This window comes from Ursus americanus, chromosome 14, assembly GCF_024610735.1.
Source record: "Ursus americanus isolate L20-20 chromosome 14, mUrsAme1.1.p, whole genome shotgun sequence".
NCBI classification, from domain to species: domain Eukaryota; kingdom Metazoa; phylum Chordata; class Mammalia; order Carnivora; family Ursidae; genus Ursus; species Ursus americanus.
In genome coordinates this window covers 52214685-52236600 of record NC_142140.1, presented here as the reverse complement: position 1 = coordinate 52236600, position 21916 = coordinate 52214685, and the positions used below count along the sequence as shown (strand labels likewise).

Genomic DNA, 21916 nt, shown 5'->3' with positions numbered 1-21916 from the left:
CTTGTCCTCCTTCAGCCCAGGCTCCACCCTGCAGCATGAGCAACTATGGGATTCTCCTGGTTAAAGCTAAAGATCCTCCCCACAGCTCACAAGGCCCTCCCTGCCCAACGTAGCTGTTTCTGACCTCCCTCTCAGCCAAATGGGCCTTTCTGTTCCTACATTATTTTCTTCAGGGTCTTGGCACAACCTGTTTCCTCTACATAGTGCCCTCCTTCTCCCTGCTCTTGCTCATCCTTTGGAACTTGGCATAAGTGCATCTTCCTTCAAACGATCTGACTTCTCCACCCCAGGAGTGCCCCATGCTATGATCTCATTGCACCCTGGGCTTTCCTTCCATTGCACTTACATTTTCCTACCACTTATGAGCTAATCAACATGGGAGACAGTCAAATGAGCTCATGGACTGTTCACACCACGAGCAGGAACACTGTCTGCTCAGTGTACCACTGGAGGCCAGGGACCAGCTCAGTGTTTAGCATGTCAAGAACACTTGAGAAATACTACCTGAGGGAGAGATACTGAGGTTCAGACTCCACTTGCCCGTGAGCTAAGGTTCAGAAAACTTCCAAGTGGCCTGCTTTCATGGATTCCTCATAACCCATCTGTGGAGGTGTCATCATTGTTTCCACAGGTGAAGAAAAGGAAAGTGTAGACAAGTCCAATAAATTTTCCTGGCATCACCCAGTTACTGACAATGGAGTCAGGTTTCAAATCCAGGTCTTTTCTGATTCCAGCATAAGATCCCACCCTCTACCCTCTACTGCAAGTGGCTCAGAAAGAAGGAGGAGCTGATGCAGTATGATAGCCACTTAATCAGCAGCAAGTCTGTATTATTCTTTCAATAAAAAATTTAAAGTGTCATGTACGTGGTGGAGAACACCCCACGTGATGTATCGTTTATGTAGATGCAGATGCTGGGTATTCACTAGTGACTAGTATTGGTAACATCTTTGCCATTAAATTGAAAGTAGGAAGACGGACAATAAACAGGGCATCCAAGAAATGTGAAGGAAAAGGAAGCAGTGATCAAAAGGAGGGGAGGCTTGAGGTGGTTCCTCAGCTGAAACCTGAAAATGAGGAAGCGCAGGCCCCAGAGGCAGGAATAGGGACAGTCACAGGCTGTGGGGCGTGACTTAGGGGAGCACTTGTTCATCTGCAGGACTAAACGATGTGGCACTGGAGACACTTTCAAAACACAGAGAAGCGGCCTAGAGGCTCAGGGCCTTCATACTTAGAACAAGGCTCTGTCCCTCACTACTTTCATCTTTTGACATCTTCCCAATGACGCCTTCTCTAGCTGCCCCATTTAAAATTCCCACGACTATCCATGTTTACATCTCAACACAATATATTTTACTTATTTCTTTTGCCTCTTCTTTGCCTTCCTAGCAGAGCTCCACAACAGATGATACAGTTGTTTCGTCTGTGCGATGCCACAGCACTTGCATCTGGAGCTCAGCATCAGGTCAAAAAATATTTGCCAAACTAATAGTGCTGGGTAAGTTCTAAAGAAAAGGCGGCCACGATCGAGGCCCACCTGGCCTTGCCTAACAGACCCTGCCATCCCCCGACCACAACTAAATAAAAGCAGCTCTCAGACCCGCCCTTGGCCCAGAGGCCCACTAGCCTCAGCCCCAGTCCAGCCTGCCCGCCTCCCACCCTTACGCACGGCCTTGGGTCTTCACTTCCGAGTCTCAGGCCCCTCGGCCAACCCTTCCCCGCCGACCCGCGGCCATTCCGTCCCATCCCCCAACCTCCCGTCGCAGCCGCGGGAACCACCACGGCCACCGCCGCAGTGGCGCCCGCTCTGCGCATGCTCGGCAGCGTGGGGACGCAGCGTGAGGACGAAGACCCCGATGCGCATGAGCAAGACCTTCCCAGACTGAGTGGGGTGGTACATCAGAAGCGCCAGCTCTCTCGTCCCGCCCACCTCCCCGAGGCCCCCAGCGGACGCGCACGCGCACTGGGAGCGGAAGGGCGGACGGGCGCGCGCACGAGGCCAGGCGGGCGGCGGAAGCGGGAGAAGCCGACTGTCGGGGGGAGGGGAGTTGGCGGGTGCGCGCGCAACGGGGGCGCGGGCAGCGTGGGGGGGCGGCCGAGACGGGCGGGCGCGCGCGCGAGACTTACCCTCACTCGGCGGCGGCGGCGGCGGCTTCTTTGTTTCGTGAGGAGAGGCGAGACGCCCACTCTGCCCCTGGCCCCGCGCGGAGGGGCGGGGGCGGCGCCGGGAAGGCGACGGCGCCGGCGGCTCTCGGTAAGGAACGCGGGCCGCGGGGGGAGCGCGGCGCGGGGCTTGGGAGGACGGTTTGAATGGAGCCAGGGCGCCAAGGGGGGAGGGGGCCGCCGGCGCCCAGAGCGGGGCTGGGGTACGGCGGCGCCCGAGGGTCAAGAAGCCTGGCCGGCACCGCGCGCGCGGGGAAGGCCACAGTGTAGCGAGGCCGCGGCGGCTACAGCATCCGCGGGCCGTGGGGTGGGGGCCCGGGCCGCGTGGAGGCCGCGCGCGCGCTCTCGCTGGGGTCGCCGGACAAAGCTCTCCGCCTACTCTGCAGGCTGGGGTCCCGGCCCCCGGTCGCTGTGTCCGTCGCGGCAGCAACAATAGCAAGACGTCGGGGTTTTTCTGGCTACGTTGTAACGGGTCCGACCCGAATGTTGTCTTTTCGGGGAGGCTGCGGTCGTGGCTCAGTAGGAAAAACCCCAAATGAGTTCAGTGTCGCCTGGAAACGAGCATTAGGAGTTCCTTTGGGTTAACCGACCTAAAATTTTATTTAAAAAAAATCACGTACTGTTGGTTTTCAAAGAAAAGTAAATAACTCCCCAATTCCTTGCAAGTGGTGACTTCAGAATGTTTGCCCTGAAGTGGGGAGTCTAGAGCAAGTGGGGGAGGACGGATAGAACTGTTTGGTGTTGAAAGCATTGTTTTTGTTTTGCATCCTTTTGCCTCCAGTTGATTTTCCAGATTAAGGCTTTTATTTAAAACGTGGGCCTTTAGGAGAGTGTTTTGTGCTGGTCTTGAAGACAACAGCCTTGATTTCCCTCCACCCCCCAGTGAATCCTTGGGGAAACTAGGGAATAAGTGCAAGAGCCACTTCCTAGGAATTTCAAATAAGTTTTCAGTTTGAATTGACTGGATTGCAGTTTGATTCCCTGGGATGTCCGTCACTTTGCTGTGTGACCTTAGATAAGTAGCTTAATCTCTCTGAACTTCTTCGTTTCCTTGTTTGTTTAATGGGGATAATGGCACAAATGGAGTTGGTGAAAACCTGTAAAATGGTTCCTGGCAAGTGGGAAGTACCATTGTTACCGTCAGGCCCAATCTCCTTCATTGTTGAGCAAATATTTGTTGAGTCCCTACTGGGTGTTAGATGGTTGGTGATTGGATGCTCTGAGGAGCCTCTCTAGTCTTGTAGGGGAACAGATGGTAAATGTGGGAACAGCTCCCCGTGGCCTATCATGTAATCCTCATTACCCTTCCTGTGAGAGGAACACAGTGGATGTACAGGGAAGTGATGGGAGCCAGAGATCAGGGAGGTTGTACGGAAGAGGGGGCCTTTTCTCGGAATCAGGGAGTATGTCCAGGCTTGCATGTGACCACCTGGACCAGTCATTGCACCCCACTGCTACACTCGCATATCATCTTGATCCTTTCCTGTGTAGCAGTTACCCTGGTGTGTAATTACACTTTCATTCTTTTCTGAGAGCCATCAGAGCAGCGATTATGTCTGCTTGGTCTCCTGGAGTGTACCCTGGGTCTGGCCCATAGTAGGTCCTTAGGGAACATTTGTGGAATGAATGAGGAGAGTCCTTGGGGGGATGGAGTAAGTATATGCGTGAAATGCTTTGCACAGGACTGGGCTTGGGTTGTAAGCAATAAATGTTAGTTGCTCTTGTTGGTTTTTTAACTTTCCAGGCCATTGTCCCCTGGGAATGAGGGTGTGGGGTGGTGGTTAGTATGGGTGGTGGTGAGGACTGCTAATTCTGGAATCAGACCTCCTGAATTCACACCCAGCCTTCTAAATCCTAGCTTGACCTGGAGCAAGGCATTTATCAGTAGGTCCCCCACTTGTGAAACAGGTATGACAGCAATGCTACCTCAGTTGTTATAAGGGTTGAAAACATAACATAGGAAGCTCTTTAACACACTGCAGTGCCTGGCATATAGTGAGCACTCAATTTATTGGAGTTAATGTTGTTCTTTATACGTGTGTGTGTATATATATGTAAGTCAGTTATTTAAGGAATGAAAAACATAATTTGGAGTCACCCTGTATCCCAGGAAGTTCAGGTTTGATGTGCTGGTTATATACATTCTGATTTCTTTAAAATCAATTCATATGTAATTATGACAATAATAAATGCTCCTCCATGTGCCGCATACTTTTGTCATTCCTTTTGGACCCTCAAAACACTGGGAGGTAGCCCTAGGCTCTATTCAACCTTCTGGGTTCGAATCCTGGCTTTACCACTTTCCCTCTTAGTGCCTTAGAGAAATGGAGGTGACAGCTCCTGGCATTTAAGTGAATCCTCGGATATGTCGGCCAATTTTGGCCGCAGTCATTAAGGCTGCCATGACACAGAGGGGCCCATTCACACCGACCAGAGACAGAACACAACGTGAATGGCGCCCCCCAGCGTTGTGCAAGAAGTGGCCCAACCTTGCATTCCCTATTGGAACAAGTGGGTATTGAGAGCCTACCACGAGCCAGGCCCTGATGGGGGCTGGGGTTTCAGCCGGGAACAGGCAGACAAGGGCCCTGTTCTCATTCGATCATATCCATCTCCTTAGTGGCAAAGGGGGACAGTAATCGTACCCAACTATGATTGTTGCAACGTCTAAACGACAACTGTAAAGTGGTTAGAATGGTGCCCGGCACACAGTGCTGAACAGTTGGGTGCTGGTGTCATTTATTAGGATTCCTACAGCATCCTGGCAGCTTGAGATACAGAATATATTTTTGCTCTGCTGTGATAGTTGTGTGTGTTTTCAAAGTAGTAGCAAAGGAATCAACTCTTCTATTTTGTTTTTCATAATTAAAAAATTGTAAGCTTGCACTTTAACCATAATGCACTGGAAAGAAGGAAGTGTGTTTGGTGGCATGGGTTTTGGAAAATATCATGTTTGTTTCCCATCTCACATATTTCCTTGTAACTTATAACACTGATTGGAACACTTAAGAGAGAATTGGAGTTTAGAAAAAATTAAGGGCACCTGGGTGGCTCAGTCGGTTACATGTCTGGCTCTTGGTTTTGGCTCTAGTGATGATCTCAGGGTTGTGAGATCGAGCATGGGGCTCTGTGCTCAACAAGGAGTCCGCCTGAGATTCTCTCTCTTCCTTTCCTTCCCCCCCCAAAACAAACAAGTAAAACCTTTAAAAATAAATAAAAAAAAAATAAAGGGATGAGCAAAATCTACTCTAAAAAGGAAGTAACAGCTGCTGGAATATTGGGGGGAAATGTCTGAGGGGGAACACATCAGAATCAAAAGTCTGAGGCTAAATGGAGCACCCGTTGCTGTCAACCTTAAGGAGATCATCCCTAAGAAGTATAAGGCTCATTAATATGATTATATGATTGGAGTTTTCTGTTAACTGCATGCTGATGATACAAATTTTTCAGAACGTGGATTTGATGGGCATGAGAAATTTGGTCGCAAATCATCTTCATGTGAGGGAAAGGCCATTGAGGGTAGTGCCAGATGTAGCGGAGTTTGCTGGGCGGTTGGATTTCATAGGACAGAGAGAAAGGAAGGGATGCATCGATTTCCGTCTCAAGTCCCTTAGAGATGGGGCTTTCTTTAGAAAACAGGTAACTGTTAGCAGGGCATAAACCAGGCCCCTTCGAAGCCTTTGGGACTAGACTGGTCTCCAGTGTTTCCCCTTTGGGACTGTTACTTTGTTATAAAGGGGGCATGTCTTTATTTTTCATGGGGATACTTGTTACTGGGAATAGTCTGGGTTTTGCTCAGTGTGAGTTCAGCCATGTGTGAGATAAAAGGAGGTTGGACCCCGTATTTAGTAGCAGCGGGCTTTAAAATGGCTCCTTGGGATGTTTAAGTTCTCTTTTCGCTGTTAAGTCATGCCCCACTGGCTCAGGAAGCAGGTGGCTGCGTGACAGTTGCTGCCTCACCTGTTCAAGAGGGGACAGGGTTTGATGTGGGTCACCCTGACTTGCACCAAAAGTTCCAGTAAAGTAGAATGGTGGATGGTCTCATGGTCTTAATGGTGACACTGAAGCCCAGGGGTCCACTTGTTGTGTGCTGGGAGCTGCATCTGGCCCTGATGACTGCCAGTTGTGTCTTTGATCACAGCCTAACGTGGTTTTGTGCTAAACACCCATGGCCGCCTCCTGGGAACACACCCTGGATACCCTGCCTGTCAGAGTGCTTGCACTTTGCACCCTTTCAGGCTGTCCTCTGCCTTTTGATCCTCAGCCAAAATAAGTTACTCAAGCCTGGAGTCAGACAGACTTGAGGCAGGACTCTACTTCCTGTGATATTGGACCAATGACTTAACCTTCCTGAGCAGAAAACCCCGTTCCCCACTGTTCCTCCCTCCAGCCCCCTCTTACCCCATAGTCTCCCCAGTTGGCACCTCCAGTCACCAGTACTGAACCAAGGGATGCAAGTTGGAGCTGAAATCCAGCCTGGCTGGGCTTTGCCAAATCTGGCTCCAAGGCTGGTCTGCCCCGGGGAAGGGACACTTTCTGTATTTCAAAGGGCACGTGCTAGCTGAAGCCCTATTGGTTACCTTAGTCATCATTGACTCCTTTCTTTCTTTTAACCTTACATCTGTTCATCAACATGTCCAGAAAAATATTCTAAAACCATCAGACCATGTCGCTGCCCTGCCCAGAACATTCCAGCGGTTTCCCCTTGCACCTAGAGTAGACTCCTACCTCATCACTGCTGCTCTCGAGGCCTGTGATCTGCTCCCCGCCCCCCATCTCTGACTTCGCACAGTCCCACCTCAGGGCCTTTGTACTTGCTGGTCCCTCTGTCCATCAGTAACCACTGGCTCCCATTACTTCAGGTCTCTGCTTAGATGTATCCCCTCCCTGAGACCATCCCTGGCCACCATGATTGAAAGAGTAATTCCTGTCAGCTTGTTAACCCTGCTTATTTTTTCATAGTACGAGTTCATGGCATCTCCCCCCGCCCCACCTAAGGAACATCATGTCATATTTATTTGTGTGCTTGCCTCTCACTCAGTTGTCAGTTCCATAAGGCAGGGATTTTGTTGGCTACTGGATTCCCAATACCTGGTACCCTGCTTAGCACAGAGTTGGTTCTCAGTCGGTATTTGAGGTGGCTGGGAGGGCCTGTCACAAGTGAAACTGGGCAAGTATAAGTACCATGCCTCCCTGGCCATTCTTGCATTTTGTGCACCCCTATTGTGGGGGACTTCTCTCCCACCCTGTCCGCAGGTTATGTGTCGTTCTCAGCGTTGAATATATAGCAAGTACAGACCGAGCAGTGGTAGACCATGACATCCATCCAGTGGGGCTTGACCAGCCTTAAAAAGAAGAAAAGAAGAGAGTCTATCCGTGTTAAATGGGGAGCATGGTCAGGATAGATTTGTAAAGCTGGTTGGATTTACTTGATGTGTGTTTGCTAGGTCATGTTGTGACTCCAGGTCATGGTCAAAGAGTTTGGAAAGCGCCCATCTAGTAGATAGATGGGATAGCGTTTGTATTCTCTCAGTGGAGACCCTGCATCTCCCTGCTGGATTAGAGCATGAACTCCCCAAGGGCAGGGAACCGGCTTGGCTGTCATCATGTGTTCACATCTTCTGGTGCGTTATAGATGAGGAGATCCTCTTCCGTGGTTTTCGAGTGAATGAAAAAAAAATTTAAAGGGCAGGAGCTGTGGATTCCAATGAATAAAATGATACATAATTCCCAGTGCTAAAAATAATACAGCAGACCGCCTCATCTGTGGGGGATACGTTCCAAGATCCCCCGTGGATGCCTGAAACTATGAATAGTACTGAACCCTATCTATACTGTTTTTCCTATAGGTACATACCTATGGTAAAATTTAATTTATACATGAGGCACAGTAAGAGATTAACAATGTGAAAATTAATAATAGGAAACCTCATTTAAATGGTATCGGGAAGACAGAAGGAGGAGCTCTCAAACCCTACCACTTGTCATCAGTTGCAGACCCAACAGAAAAAGACCTACCTTGCAAGTCACCTTGCCGGTCACAGAACTTTACTACCCTAGCTGAGAAAGAAAGGTTTTTCTTCTGCCCCAGTAACAGCCTAGCCAATGAGACTGTCACAACTCAGCCAATGAAACGCTACTACATTTTGAACTCCCTGTTTACTCCAGTGGACTTCTTGTTTGTAACAGCCCTCCTGACTTCCCCCTTTCCTTCCATAAAAGGTCATTCTTTATTCTCCACACTTGTCTTTGGTTTTGCCATAGTTTGCTTGTCCCGGATTGTTGTTCTCCGTTATTCCCGAATGAATGCATTTTTGCAGGAAAATTAATTGGCAGGTTTGTTTATCCTTCCTTCCTTCCTTCCTTCCTTCCTTCCTTCCTTCCTTCCTTCCTTCCTTCCTTCGAAGATTTTATTTATTTGAGAGAGCACGCATGTGCGTGCACACACGCGAGCCAGGGGAGGGGCAGAGGGAGAAGCAGACTCCCTGCTCAGGACCCTAAGATTGTGACCTGAGCCAGAGGCAGATGCTTAACTGACTGAGCCACCCAGGCGCCCCTGACAGTTTTATTTTAAGGTTAACAACAACAAATAATAAAATGGAACAATTATGACAATAATAGTGTAATAAAAGTTGTGTGAATGTTCTTTTTTTTCTGATAACACCTTATTGTACTGTACTTGCCCTTCTTGTGATAATGTAAGATGATAAAATGCCAGTGCGATGAGATGAAATGAAGTGAGTGATGTAGGCATTGTGATGTAGTGTTAAGCTACTATTGATTTTCTGGCGAAACTCAGCAGGAGGATCATCTGCTCGAGGACCAGGGCTGACTGTGGGTAACTGAAACTGGAAAGCGAAACCTGCGGGGGTGGGGGGACGGGAGGAGGAACTACTGTACTTGGTAATGGACAGACTTGGCATGTCTCCATTTTAGGTAGAACCAATAAGACGCTGTAATTAGTTATCATGACATGGTTTTTTTTGTTTCTGAAGTGTATTCTTTTTTAAGTGTAGGGCAAGGTTTTGCTACTTAATTGTATTGCAAGGAAAATGCTCAGCAGGCAGCATGGAACAGCTAGTGTTGGGGAAGCACTGTCTCAGGAATAAGCTATTTCCATATGTCACCCAAGACAGCAGATGCCTCGTCCCATACGTCCTTTCAGGTTCACAGACCAGCGTGCCAGGTCTGGTCAGGTATAGACAGTTTTCCTAGTAGAGTATTGGGGGGGGGTGCCTCGTTTTGTAGTTTTAATATAACAAATAAGACTGGTTTTGCTGAAGGCATCCTGCCCACCCTCCTTGATCCATCCCCGTACCCTGCCATGGATGGACCATAATGTGTCTGATGATGAAACTTGCAGGGGAAGAAATTTCTCCATGCCCAAAAAGCAAAGTCATAGCTTTCCTGGGGCCGAACTTAAATATAATGCTGGTTTTCAGGCAAGATTGAAAAAAACCCCAAAAACAAAAAACCACACGCACACAAAACAACGATAATCTCAGCAAGCAGATTTTAGAGGGTCCCGATTTCCTGTTAGCTGTCTGTCCTGCTTCAGGGCTGGCCACCACTGTTCTTTTTATTTTAACTTTATTTAATTTTTTCAATTTTAATTCCAGTAGAGTTAACATACAGTGTTATATTAGTTTTAGGTGTCCAATATAGTGATTTAACAGTTCTCTACATTATCTCAGTGCTCATTACAATTAAGTATAGTTTTTAATCCCCATCACCTATCTCCTCCGCCCCCCCCCCCCCCAGTTTGTTCTCTATAGTTAATGAGTCTGTTTTTTGGTTTGTCCCTTTTTTCCCCTTGTTCACTTGTTTCTTAAATTCTCTTTTTCCCCCCTTTGCTCGTTTGTTTTGTTTCTTAAATTCCACATTATGAGTGAGATCATATGGTTTTTGTCTTTCTCTGGCTGACTTATTTCACTTAGCATAATACTGTAGATCCATCTATCTTGTCATGACCACTGTTCTTTTTTATAAGAGAAAAGCAAAGGGTGGTATGAAAGAAGAAACTAGACCTACTCCTCAAGCAGTCTGGTTCCGCATTTGAATGTCAACAGATGTTTCTATTTTAAATGATAATTTTGATGAAGTTGAAAGTAGAAAATAATGCAATCCTCACATCCTTTCATCTTTTTTATTTCCATAAAGGTACTTCCTGGACATCTTTTCTGGGTGTTTATTTCCCAGGTATTTTTCTGAGCGAGGTTGGTTGGTTGGTTTTGGTGTTTTTTGTTTTTTGGTTTTTTTTAAATATGATTACAAAAGTAATAGAAGGTTGTTGTAAAAAAATAAACGCACACAAAAACGCCAGAGCTCCATGGTGTGGAAAGTGTCGGTTCCCCATCATACAGCTCCTGAGAGAGCTGCTGGCCTCTACCAACCACACTTAGGCAAGTTTTCTTCGGCTGGCTTCTGCCTTCCGCTGAACTTGAATCTGTTCTTATTCTTAGCAGAGTGGGTCTCGGGTCAAGCACACCTTACACTGATGCTCCCTTCTTTCCTCTGCTTCATCTTGGACCTTCCTCCACATCCGTGTGCATGAAGCGACCTCATGGGGCATGGATTGTATGGGGGTTCTGATTGTTCAGCAATTGGGGTGCTTCTCAGAGAAATCAAGGTGATATGGCCATGTTACCTCCAGACCCATTGGCCCTGGGAACCTGTTTTTATCTTGCAGCTTACTGCATGTCTTAGCTCTTGGGTTTTTGATTCTTGCCCCAGAGTAGTTTTATTTCCCATCACATTCCTTTGGGCGGCCTACCTGGATTCCCAGGCTCCATTCCTTCCTCGTGGAGCCCCCAAACACACCCAATCCACAGGCCACACACTTCTCAATTAGGCTGCCAGATACACATGCTAGTGGTTTTACTATTTTGTCCCTCTGTCCTTTTGTCCTTTACTTTTCTCATCTGCTTAGGTGTGGCTGTCTGGTTTGAGATGGATTTCAGTTTGGTGTTTAATTACCTTGTATTTCCCACCCCAGACACCAAGTGACTTGCCATAGAGGGACTTGTTGTAGGAGTCCGGTCTGAACCGTGGAGGTCTCCTGAAGCCCCCAAGACTGTAGGATGACCTTGGGGACCCAAGGAATTTGCTGAAAATGCCAAATCCTTAGTTTACTGTGTAGGAAAGGTAGAGGTGTTTGGTGATGAGTGAAAAAGGGGTTGGAGAGAGGGCTGTTCTTGGCCCTCAGATCCCACCTCACTTCTGAAATTTCTGGCCAAACTTGTCAGGCCCTCCTGAGTAGGCAACTTGTGAGAGCACGGTAGTGCCTGGTCCTGTACCCTCCCCAGCTCTCAAGAGGGGCAGGCCCACCCCTGCTCTTTAAGAAGGGGTGACTGGCCAAAAGGAGTTTGATGATGGATAAGAACACCAGGTTTGTGGCACTAGGATCCAAGAGGGCAAGGGATAATTTGTAGCAGCTCAGATCCTGCCTGCTGATTGGCAGGGCGGATCTCATCACTTATGACAGCTGGTTTTTGTTTGCAGTGGGCCTGCGTGGCCTTCAGGCAACCTCTGTTCCTTCTCCAGTTCGCGAAGCTGCCTTGTGTAGCCTTTACTTCCCAAGTTTGTTCCTAAACGCTTTGGGACAGGAGCATCACTTGAGGTTTGTCCTGTGGGGGAAGCTAAGTTAGGAAGCACGGTCTCCAGCCTGGTTACTTACTACGTGCCTCAGTTTACTCATCTCTTTTAGAGAAGAGGAGGATGGAAGGACTTAATCTGCATGTTGCTTCTGGGTGAGTAGTGACAAGCAGTAAGCAACTGCTCAGTAAACATGGGGGCCTTGGTTTTGCCAGCAGGGTGGTATTACTTCCTGCCTGTACGGGCCCAACCTGCGTTAGTTCAGGTGATGCTGGCTGTGACACCCGAGGGAGGGACTGGTCTCATTTTCAGCCTACAGAGGAAGAAATAGAGGTTGGAGAAGGTTAAGTCACTCATTTGTATCATGCGGTTGGCAAGTAGGAGAGTCCAAACTTGAGTCCAGGCTGCGCTTCAGTGAGTTGCATGGTGGCCTGGGCCTTGTGACTCTAGCAAGTCACATCTCTTCACTGAGATGCTGGGTGGCCTGTGAGCCTCAGGGACCCCTCTGTCAGCAGGGCCCATGATAGTCCCTCTGGGAGGTGTGGTGGTATGTGCTCAGTGAGTACATCTCAGCCCTTACCACCAAATGGGCCTACAACCCTGCTTCCCCTCTGGCTGGATCATCTTCCCTGTTATTTCTTTGGAACTGATAAGATCCTCAGCAGTTGTAAATCACGAGGGGGCGGGAGCAAGTCACAATCTTTCTGGATTTTAGAATATCCCTTTCCTTCCTCTATCTCCATGACCTTGAGATAGTAAAGGATAACTGGTTTCCTCTGCTCACAGCACTCTGACACCAAATGTGTGGGTTTTCCACAGGAGCGAGTTTCTGCAGATATGAGCTGGGTGTCTTACTCTTCAATTCAATTCTGACGCTAATTACCCAGAGTTAGTGCAGACTGTAGAGGTTAAGGGCTCAGCCCCAGAAGACTGCTCCCCGCTCCAGACCCCAGTCACAAGTAGTGGGCCCCCAGGTTACCCACACTTCTGTCCAGCTTGGTTACAAATGGGTTCCCATGAACCCCTCCTCAGGTTTGATTATTTGATATCACAGCTCACAAAACTCAAGGAGACACATGTGTTTACCTGCATATTATAAAGAATATTATTAAGGGTACAGATAAATAGCCATATGAAGAAGTGACTAAAGTAAGGTCTGGAAGGATCCCGTGCCCAGGAGCTTTTGTCCCCGTGGAGTTGGAGTGCACCACCCTCCCGGCATGCGGATGTGTTCACCAACCCAGAAGCTCTCCTTGCCTCTTAGTTTAGAGTTTTTATGGATGGTTCATCTTGTAGCCATGATTGATTATTCACTTTTCAATTCTTCTCCCCTCCTAGGAGGATGGGGCTGAAAGTTCCAAGCTTCTAATCATAGCTTGGTCTTTCTGGCAGCCGGCCCCCAATCCTAAAGCTACCCAGAAGCCTACCACGAGTCACTTCATTAGAACAAAAGACACCCCTACCACTTAGGAAATTCCAGGGGTTTTAGTCAAAAACTAAAGGCAGAGACCAAATACATATTTATTATTCTCTCAAGTAGACAAGGTTTTCTTTTTTCTTTTCTTTTCTTTTCTTTTCTTTCTTTCTTTCTTTCTTTCTTTCTTTCTTTCTTTCTTTCTTTCTTTCTTTCTAGATTTTATTTATTTGGGAGAGCACACGCGCGTGCAGTCATGCACCCGTGAGCTGGGGGAGGGGCAGAGGGAGAGGGAGAAACAAACTCCCTGCTGAGCTGGGAGCCAGATGTGGGGCTTGATCCCAGGACCCTGAGATCACGACTTGAGCTGAAGACAGATGCTTAACTGACTGAGACACCCAGGCGCCCTGGTAGACAAAATTTTTTTAAACAAGACTCCAAAACCATTTACCATGTAAAAACAAACTTGATAAATCAGATGCCATTAAAATAAGAACTTCTCTGCATCACAAGACACCATTAGGAGAATGCAAAGGTGAGCCCCAGACTCAGAGAGGAACCACATATCCCCAAGTAAAACACTAGTGAAAACAGGGCCTTTGCAGAAGTGGTTATCTCAGTGGCCAGCATAGAGAAAGGTGTGCAACACCATTAGTTGCAAGGGAAATACAAATTAAAATGGTAGTAAGATATGATTATATCCTCACCGGAACGGTTATAAGTTAGACTGACACCACCAAGTGTCAGTGTCGATGTAGAAGAACTAGAATGCTCTCCCCTCTGCTGCAGGGATGGTGGTTATGTGAGATTATAGTCCTAATTTGGAAAGCTCCTGGTATTTACCAAAGCTAAATTTATGCCTTCCTATGACGAATGGTTCCACTCCTGGATACCCGAGGAAAATGGGTTTCCACCATTTGTGATGTTGTCCATAGCAGCTTTACCTGCACTGGCCAAAACCCTGTAGCACTGAGTGTGTGAATAGGAGACCGGACTTATAAGGAAGAACAAATGCCCACCGTCCCACCAACATGTATGCCTCTCACAGAAGAGCAGAAGGATACTACTGTATGTCTCTTTTTTTTTCAGATGCAGTTCAATAACAAGTGAAACCACCAAAGAGTGACAGAGTCAAAGCAGTGTTTCCCCCTGGGAGGGTGGTCCTCATGGGAAGGGCCAGGGGTGCCCTGCAGGAGTGTTGTTCATCCAGCTGTACCCCTACAATCAGGGCACTTGAGGTATGCTAAAACCCAGGACAAGTACATAAAATGCTCCCTCTTCCATACCACACTGAGGACCAGAGTGCTGCTTCCGGTTCCTTTTCCCTGTCGTGTGCCCCCTGCCCCGTGCTGCTGCGATTCTGCCGGTGTGTCTGTATTTGTGTGCATACGAGCACCCCGATTGGGAGTCTGTGTATGGTGGAGCCCGCCTGCTGTGCTGCTCAGGATGGTTTTGCATTGTGCCTGTACTGTTTGGGTCCTTTTTAGTGTCACTTCCCTTTACTGTCACACGTGTCTAAGCTTTCAGTCCAGAAATGAGTTTGCTCCCAGTGGCTCCGTGCACTTACCTGCTTCATCACAGCCTGACACTTGAGAGGTGACAGCTTCCAAAGCACATGCCCTTTTTAAAAGCCTCTTGTGAAACCCCATGCTTCTCAAAGGTAGATGTTGCCATATTTTGACACGAGTATTTTTTTTTAATTCAGTTAATTAACGTATAGTGTATTATTAGTTTTGGGGTTGAGTTTAGCGATTCATCGCTTAAATATAACACCCAGTGCTCATTACATCCCGTGTCCTCTTAATGCCCATCACCCAGTTACCCCATCCCCCTACCCACCTCCCCTCCAGCAACCCTGTTTGTTTCCTATGATTAAGAATCTCTTATGGTTTGTCTCCCTCTCTAATTCCGTCTTGTTTTATTTTTCCCTCCCTTCCCCTATGTTGCTCTGTTTTTTTCCTTAAAGTCCACATATGAGTGAAATCATATGATAACTGTCTTTCTCTGATTGACTTATTTTGCTTAGCATAATACCCTCTAGTTGTAGCCACATCATTGCAAATGGTAAGATTTTGTTTTTTGATGGCTGAGTAATAATATTCCATTGTATGTATGTACCACATCTTCTTCATCCATTCATCTGTCGATGGACATCTGGGTTCTTCACATAGTTTGGCTATTGTGGACATTGCTGTTATAAACATTGGGGTGTGGGCCCCTTTGGACCCCTACATTTGAATGTTTGGGATGAATACCTAGTAGTGCAATTGCTGGGTCGTAGGGTAGCTCTAGTTGGCACAAAAGTATTTTTTGATGCCCTCTAGCATCTTCAGTGAGCTCCATATGTTGATGATGAAGTTAGTGCTTCTGTGGGTGGAGGTAATAAGTTTCTAGAGGTACCATGCATTTTTTAAAAGATTTTATTTATTTCTTTATTTGAGAGAGAGAGAGAGAGTGTGTGTGTGTGACAGAGAGCATGAGTGGGAGGAGGGGGAAAGCAGGCTCCTGATGTGGGGCTCGATCCCAGGACCCTGGGGTCATGACCTGAGCCAAAGACAGACGCTTCACCAACTGAGCCACCCGGGTGCCCCAGTACCACGCGTTTTGATGGGAGGAAGGTCTGACACTAAGTATAAACTACCTTTAGAAGAGCCATCATTCCAAAGGCTCTTCTCAGTGCTTGCTCTTTGGCATGTCTGCCTTTAGATGAGGAGAAGATGTTCCTTAGATGGTGGATTTTATTTTGCTGTCAGTTTCAGTTGGCATGACTTAGAATAGAGATCTTCAGGTGATAAGGCACCCATGAGTTCCCGGATGCCACGAGATTCCTTGAGTATTTTCAGGGCCATTGTCCCTCTTGCCACCTCACTGCAGTCTCTCTGGGCCTCTCTGAGAGTGCCTGTGGACACGAAGGGCTGGGGCAGGGGGACAGGGGGAGTGCCTTGAGGAGCCATCTTCCTTGACCCAGCTGTGGCTATATTCATGTCACTCAGCTCTCCACCTGTGAAGTATGACTATAGGTGCGTCTTGCCCTAGACAAACCCTGGGCCAGAGGTTTCAGACTTCAGAATCCGCATTTTAGAAAAGGAGGTTGGGGCATAGATCACTCTCACATGGCAGAGACTGGAGTAGCATCTGGGGGTAACAGGATCCTTTTCTGTAGCAGGTGTGACCATTCACATGTATCTGAATCAGGTCTGATTTTGCTTCTAAATGAATTTGTCTCGAAGTTATTTTTTTAAAAGTTTGATTCTACCCCTGCCCTGGGCTTATTGGGTTTTGGATTTGTGGGGAAGAGATGGTGAGCAGACACCAATCCTCCAGCACTCTTGTGAGGTTTATCTAAGGTACAGCACTGGGGCTTCTTGCGCTTTGAAGGAAATCCAGGAGGCCCAGAGAACCTGGAGCACTTTGCGCAGTTGGGTCTGTTCCTAGTCAGGCTGGTATACCAGTCACTGGTCCGTGCCCTGCCAAGATTTCTGGTCCTCTCTGCTCTGATTTTTTTAGCCATGAAACTGGAACAAAGAAGTTTGCGCTTTCAATCTATTATCCAGGAAAATACACCCACCTTTTAAATTAAAACTTTTGTTCTAATTAAGAGAATTAAAAATGTTCTTACACTTCTTAACAAGATTTATCCTTAGAACCAGAAGTCCCCAGTGAAGTTTAGGGACAGAGAGAGTCACTCCAAAAACCAAAAAAGTCCCTGGGGCTCCTGGGTGGCATAGCGGTTAAGCGTCTGCCTTCAGCTCAGGGCGTGATCCCGGCGTTATGGGATCGAGCCCCACGTCAGGCTCCTCTGCTATGAGCCTGCTTCTTCCTCTCCCACTCCCCCTGCTTGTGTTGCCTCTCTCTCGCTGGCTGTCTCTATCTCTGTCAAATAAAGAAATAAAATCTTTAAAAAAAAAAAACAAAAAAGTCCACAGAAACAGAAATCGCATTTGTGACATGCCAACAAGAGATGGGCTTGTAAATAACTTGATATGTGACAGAACAAGGGAATACAGTGGAGCCACTGGAATCCACCTTTTGAAGACCACTACATGATTAAAATGGTCTTGGGTATAATCCTATGAAGAAAAGCTTGGCTAGAAAGTGCTGAGTAATACTGTTGAGTGTGTGTGTGCCTGTGTGTAGAACAGTCTAGAAGGGAGGCAGGGAGGTGTGATGGGGTCCCAGGGGCAACATGAGGGCAGCTCTCCACCCTGAGAGGGCCCGCTCTGCATGGCTCAGCTCCATCCTTGTGGCTCTAGTGGTGTCCCATGTCTCTGAGGAAACCCCTTCTTCCCACTCCCCACCTCCCCGTGCCCTGCTGGGAAAGGGGTAAGGCGGGCAGGGTCGCTTGTTGCTTTCTGCAGGGCCAGCAAGCGCTTCACCTCCGTGTCTGGTGGGATGCTGGGTGATTTTAAGTTTCTGTGTTCTTTTTGTTTTTTTCATCTCAACACTGCAATTGTATTACCCCATAATCATGAAAGAAGTTATTAAATTGAAGAGAATAGTATTTAAGGCCATATGTAACTACACAACAGAATAAGCGTTACCTGAACTTTGAACTCATATTATAGAAAGTATATATAAAATTTATCACCTCGTGGCCCTATGGTGGCAAGCAAAATTTACTGTCATCATTAGATTTTTTTGTAGAATAGTTTTGGATCTCGTAGAGGCTTGGGTCATGGTTCTGGGTATCAATTTTTAGTTTTTGGCAACATTCATTTAAACTTCAGACGTGTGAATATCACTGTAGAACTATTTAAGATACCAGAGTGCCGTTATTTATGTAATACCTCTCTTTAAATGAACCTGCGTTTCAGACTTCCATTCATTTATTTTAAAGGAAACTTGGTCTCACTGCCCTAAGTGGAAAACCAGCATCGCTTGCCGTGAATATTTATATTTGTTGAACTTCCGAAGGCCCAGTCGGATACTGTTGCTGGGAGCGGCTTTGAGCCTTAGTCTTGCTCTCTCTTGTTGCTAATAGGAAGGTGGCAGGTATTAGGCGTGAAGGGCGAATCTGCACTGCCCTGAGTGAGACCCCAGGTGGGACAGTGGCTGTAGACCTCCACCTCCTAAGTCTCATTCCTTTCTCGGGACTTTGATCTGATTTTATATGCTTGATGTATTCTTTTCTGTGACAAGAACGGAGGAGAAAGGTCTGGGGTCGGGGCGGGGGGTGTTGCATGTCGAAGGTGCCAGCTCGCTGTCAAATGAGTGCTTCTCACAATGCTACGTGTGGTCCTCCCTTGCCAGCTCTTGCGCCCTGGCTATGGATGTGACCCCCAGACTGACCAGGACCTCTCTCTAGCAGGAGACCACTGTCTGCAGCTCCTGTGAAGATGTCCACTCCAGACCCACCCCTGGGCGGAACTCCTCGGCCAGGCCCTTCGCCAGGCCCGGGCCCCTCCCCTGGAGCCATGTTGGGCCCTAGCCCGGGTCCCTCACCGGGCTCTGCCCACAGCATGATGGGGCCCAGCCCAGGGCCTCCCTCAGCAGGTCACCCCATCCCGACCCAGGGGCCTGGAGGGTACCCTCAGGACAACATGCACCAGATGCACAAGGTAGGGAGCCTGCGCCCGCTGCCCTGGGTCCACGTGATCGGAGGTGGGAGGGTGGACAGTGCATCCTGGCTTCTGCTCTGAGCCAGCAGCCTTTCTGCCTTGTGTCTCCCGGACTCATCATTCCTCATGGGAGATGTGGTCACACCGCTCCAGAGCTGCCTTTTGTTAACGAATGAAAATGTCCAAATCCCTAAAAGGTGGCTTGTGTCACATGGCTTCCTGCACGCGGGCTGTTCTGCTCACCCGGGCTCTATATCCCCATTCCATCCTGCACTTGGGTGCCACTCACTGTCTTAATGACTTTTGGAACTGATCAGAGATGCTTTTGCCAGCGAGGTGAGAAAAAAAATGTCTTAACACAAATAGTTTTCCTTTCTCCCTGTGTTCTTGGGTGGTGGCTGGGGAAAACAAGGAAACATCCTTTTATCTATATCAGCATCTAAAGGAAAAGGTGACAGGCTCAAGCCTCAGAGACCACAAGAGATCCTCGTAGAAGATGGACTTCATGTGGCCTAGAGGTGAGGGGTCTCTGCTGACCCCTCTAGCCTCCCTCCCAGGGCTGTCCATGTGTTTGTACCCATTTCACTTAAATCTCCCCCTGCCCGTCAGATGTAGGTGGTTATTGTGCCCATTTTACAGGTGAGGAAGTAGGGTCTCGGAGAGATGGTCACTTACCGAGTCAGTGGTGGAGCCATCTCATCCCTCTGGCCCTTCTTGCCCTCCCCATCTCCCGCACATTTCTGTCAACACTATCTTTCTTGTCGCTTCCTTCTTGAGAAGCTATTAGTGACCTGACTGTCCCCCCTCGCCGCCCAATTTAGTCTGGCTTCTCCAGCACAGCCTATTTTCCTCTCTGCCCACTTTGTTTCTTTCTCTTGGAATCGCTTGCACATATTCCACACGTCTGCCAGACACCTGCCGTTTGTCCTGCACTGTGTTAGGAGCCCAGGAGCCAGGGTCCATGGTAGTGGGACGCCCTTTTCCTGCATTTGAAGCTGCTCCTGTGGCCCCCGCCAAGCACCCTCTCTTTCTTCTCTCTTGCTTCTTCATGGCACACACTGAGCTGTAGTTGACTTTGTTGGGCCAACCATTAGACTGAGTTCCTGGAAACCAGGATATTCGTGCCAATCAGGGCCTAGCAGAGTGCCCTGGAAGGGTCCGCTTTACCAGCCATTCCAGTCGGGGAAGTACTTAGTACTGAGCCTTTGGAGTGAAAATAGGTGGCATTGTTCTGCAGAGGTCTGGCGTGCCTCTTAGGAGGAACAGAACCACGCCACAGATACCTTTCCTCCCAACTAGTAGGCTGGAGGCCGATCTCAGATCAGAGGACACCGAACACAGTGTAATCATACTTAAAGGCAGAAATTTGTGTCTGTTCCTCTGATTTGTAGTTTCCCAAGGAAGAAGGTTTCTGATCCAAAGATTGGTGGTCACCAGGTCTCCTTGTGACGATTAATGGGGAGCTTGGTGTCCCAGCCAAAACAGCTCCTCATCAGGAGCTCATGTCTTTTCCACATGGTATTTTAGCCATCTGGAACTGACTCCTGGCGCCCTGATCCATCTGTCCCTTCACTTCCAGACCTCCAGTCTCCTAGGTGGTCATCCACCACTGAGTGACATTGCTTCATGCATCTGCTTGACACTTCAGTAGGTGTCAGGACCATGGCTTGGACCTAAGCTGCTTGGTCACAGTGGTGATTCAGTACATACCGTGGCAACCTTGGGTGGACATTTTCAGTGGCAGTGAACTCTTGGGCGGCACTTTGCATGCTGCCTCTTCCTGTTCCCCCTTGTTGAGCTTGCCTTGTCATTGTCCCCTCTTGTAGCCAATGGAGTCCATGCATGAGAAGGGCATGTCGGATGACCCCCGCTACAACCAGATGAAGGGCATGGGGATGCGGTCGGGGGCCCATGCAGGGATGGGGCCCCCGCCAAGCCCCATGGACCAGCACTCCCAAGGTACTGTTTCGTTACTCTTCTTTCCTTGTGTTTGTTGCCCCCCACCCCAACCCCAGTCATTTTCCTGATTGGGTTTCCTGATCTCCCACAGGCAGATTCAGGGTAGACCCAGGACAGTTTGGCCCTGTGGGAGGCCCTGCCATGGAGGGCTGTTGAGTTTGGGCTTGGCCAGTGCCCATATTGGGCCGATTTGTCCTAGAGCAGCCTCTGGAGAGGGAACCCTGGTGGGACGCATCCGTATGCAGCCCTGGAGTTTAGACAGGGGCCGAGCAGGGTGGGCTCCTCGGGCTAGCAGCTCCCGTGATATCCAGGAACATCCTAGAAATGCAGATTCCTGGGCCCCGCTTCAGACCGCTGAGACAGAATCTTGGGGTGGGGGGCTCTGCTTTAACAAGCCTTCCATGTAGTTATTCTGAACAGGGCAGTTGGAAAAGCGATGGAGTAGATGACTTCCTGTCATCAGGGTGGGAAGCTCAGTGCCTCCAGGGGCTCTATACTTAATGGAGGGTAGAGGTGTGGTCTGTTCAACTTGAGAGGCAAGAGGGCAGGCCTGAGGGACGCCTGGATCTGTGCAGCAGCTCAGCATTGACCATCAGCAGGCAACATGCTGAAGGCCGAGCCAAACCAAACCGGTCGTGCCAGCCACTGGTCTGGGTGCTTCTCCTTTGAATTATGGGATTAAAGTCGTTTGGCCACCCCGTGTCTTGGGGTAGGAGCTGGTGTAAGCACAGTTGAAAGGTTACTGTCTTTGCCTTAGAAATCACAGGACGTGTGTTGCTGAGTGACCACTTGGATCCACATTGCTTCACAGGTTACCCTTCCCCCCTGGGCGGCTCCGAGCATGCCTCCAGTCCGGTTCCAGCCAGTGGCCCGTCGTCAGGCCCTCAGATGTCCTCTGGGCCAGGAGGGGCCCCCCTGGATGGTGCCGATCCCCAGGCTTTGGGACAGCAGAACCGGGGCCCGACTCCATTTAACCAGAACCAGCTGCATCAGCTCAGAGCCCAGATCATGGCGTACAAGATGCTGGCCAGAGGGCAGCCCCTCCCCGACCACCTGCAGATGGCGGTGCAGGGGAAGCGGCCGATGCCCGGGATGCAGCAGCAGATGCCAACACTACCTCCACCCTCTGTGTCCGCCACGGGACCTGGCCCCGGCCCTGGCCCTGGCCCGGGTCCGGGTCCAGGACCAGCACCTCCAAATTATAGCAGGCCTCACGGTAAGGCCTGCT

At 48.9% G+C, this 21916-nt stretch overlaps 1 protein-coding gene and 1 pseudogene across 11 annotated transcripts in view; one reads left to right on the top strand and one right to left on the bottom strand.

Annotated features, from left to right (window-relative positions):
• Nucleotides 1–407: 407 nt before the first annotated feature.
• LOC148108987 (uncharacterized) lies at nucleotides 408–6939 on the bottom strand (annotated as a pseudogene).
• The window catches only part of SMARCA4 (SWI/SNF related BAF chromatin remodeling complex subunit ATPase 4), an 87025-nt gene continuing 67224 nt past the window's right edge, over nucleotides 2116–21916 (top strand). For 8 of the 11 annotated variants that reach the window (XM_087867267.1, XM_087867266.1, XM_087867265.1 and 5 more), the window contains exons 1-5: nucleotides 2116–2254; nucleotides 14261–14409; nucleotides 18480–18729; nucleotides 20556–20688; nucleotides 21500–21904. In XM_087867267.1, coding sequence (XP_087723393.1) covers nucleotides 18508–18729; nucleotides 20556–20688; nucleotides 21500–21904 — 760 coding nt within the window. In that variant the 5' untranslated portion in view covers nucleotides 2116–2254; nucleotides 14261–14409; nucleotides 18480–18507. Of the gene's footprint in view, nucleotides 2255–14260; nucleotides 14410–18476; nucleotides 18730–20555; nucleotides 20689–21499; nucleotides 21905–21916 lie in introns of all 11 variants that reach the window. The other 3 variants (XM_087867260.1, XM_087867262.1, XM_087867261.1) reach the window with 3 other exon arrangements.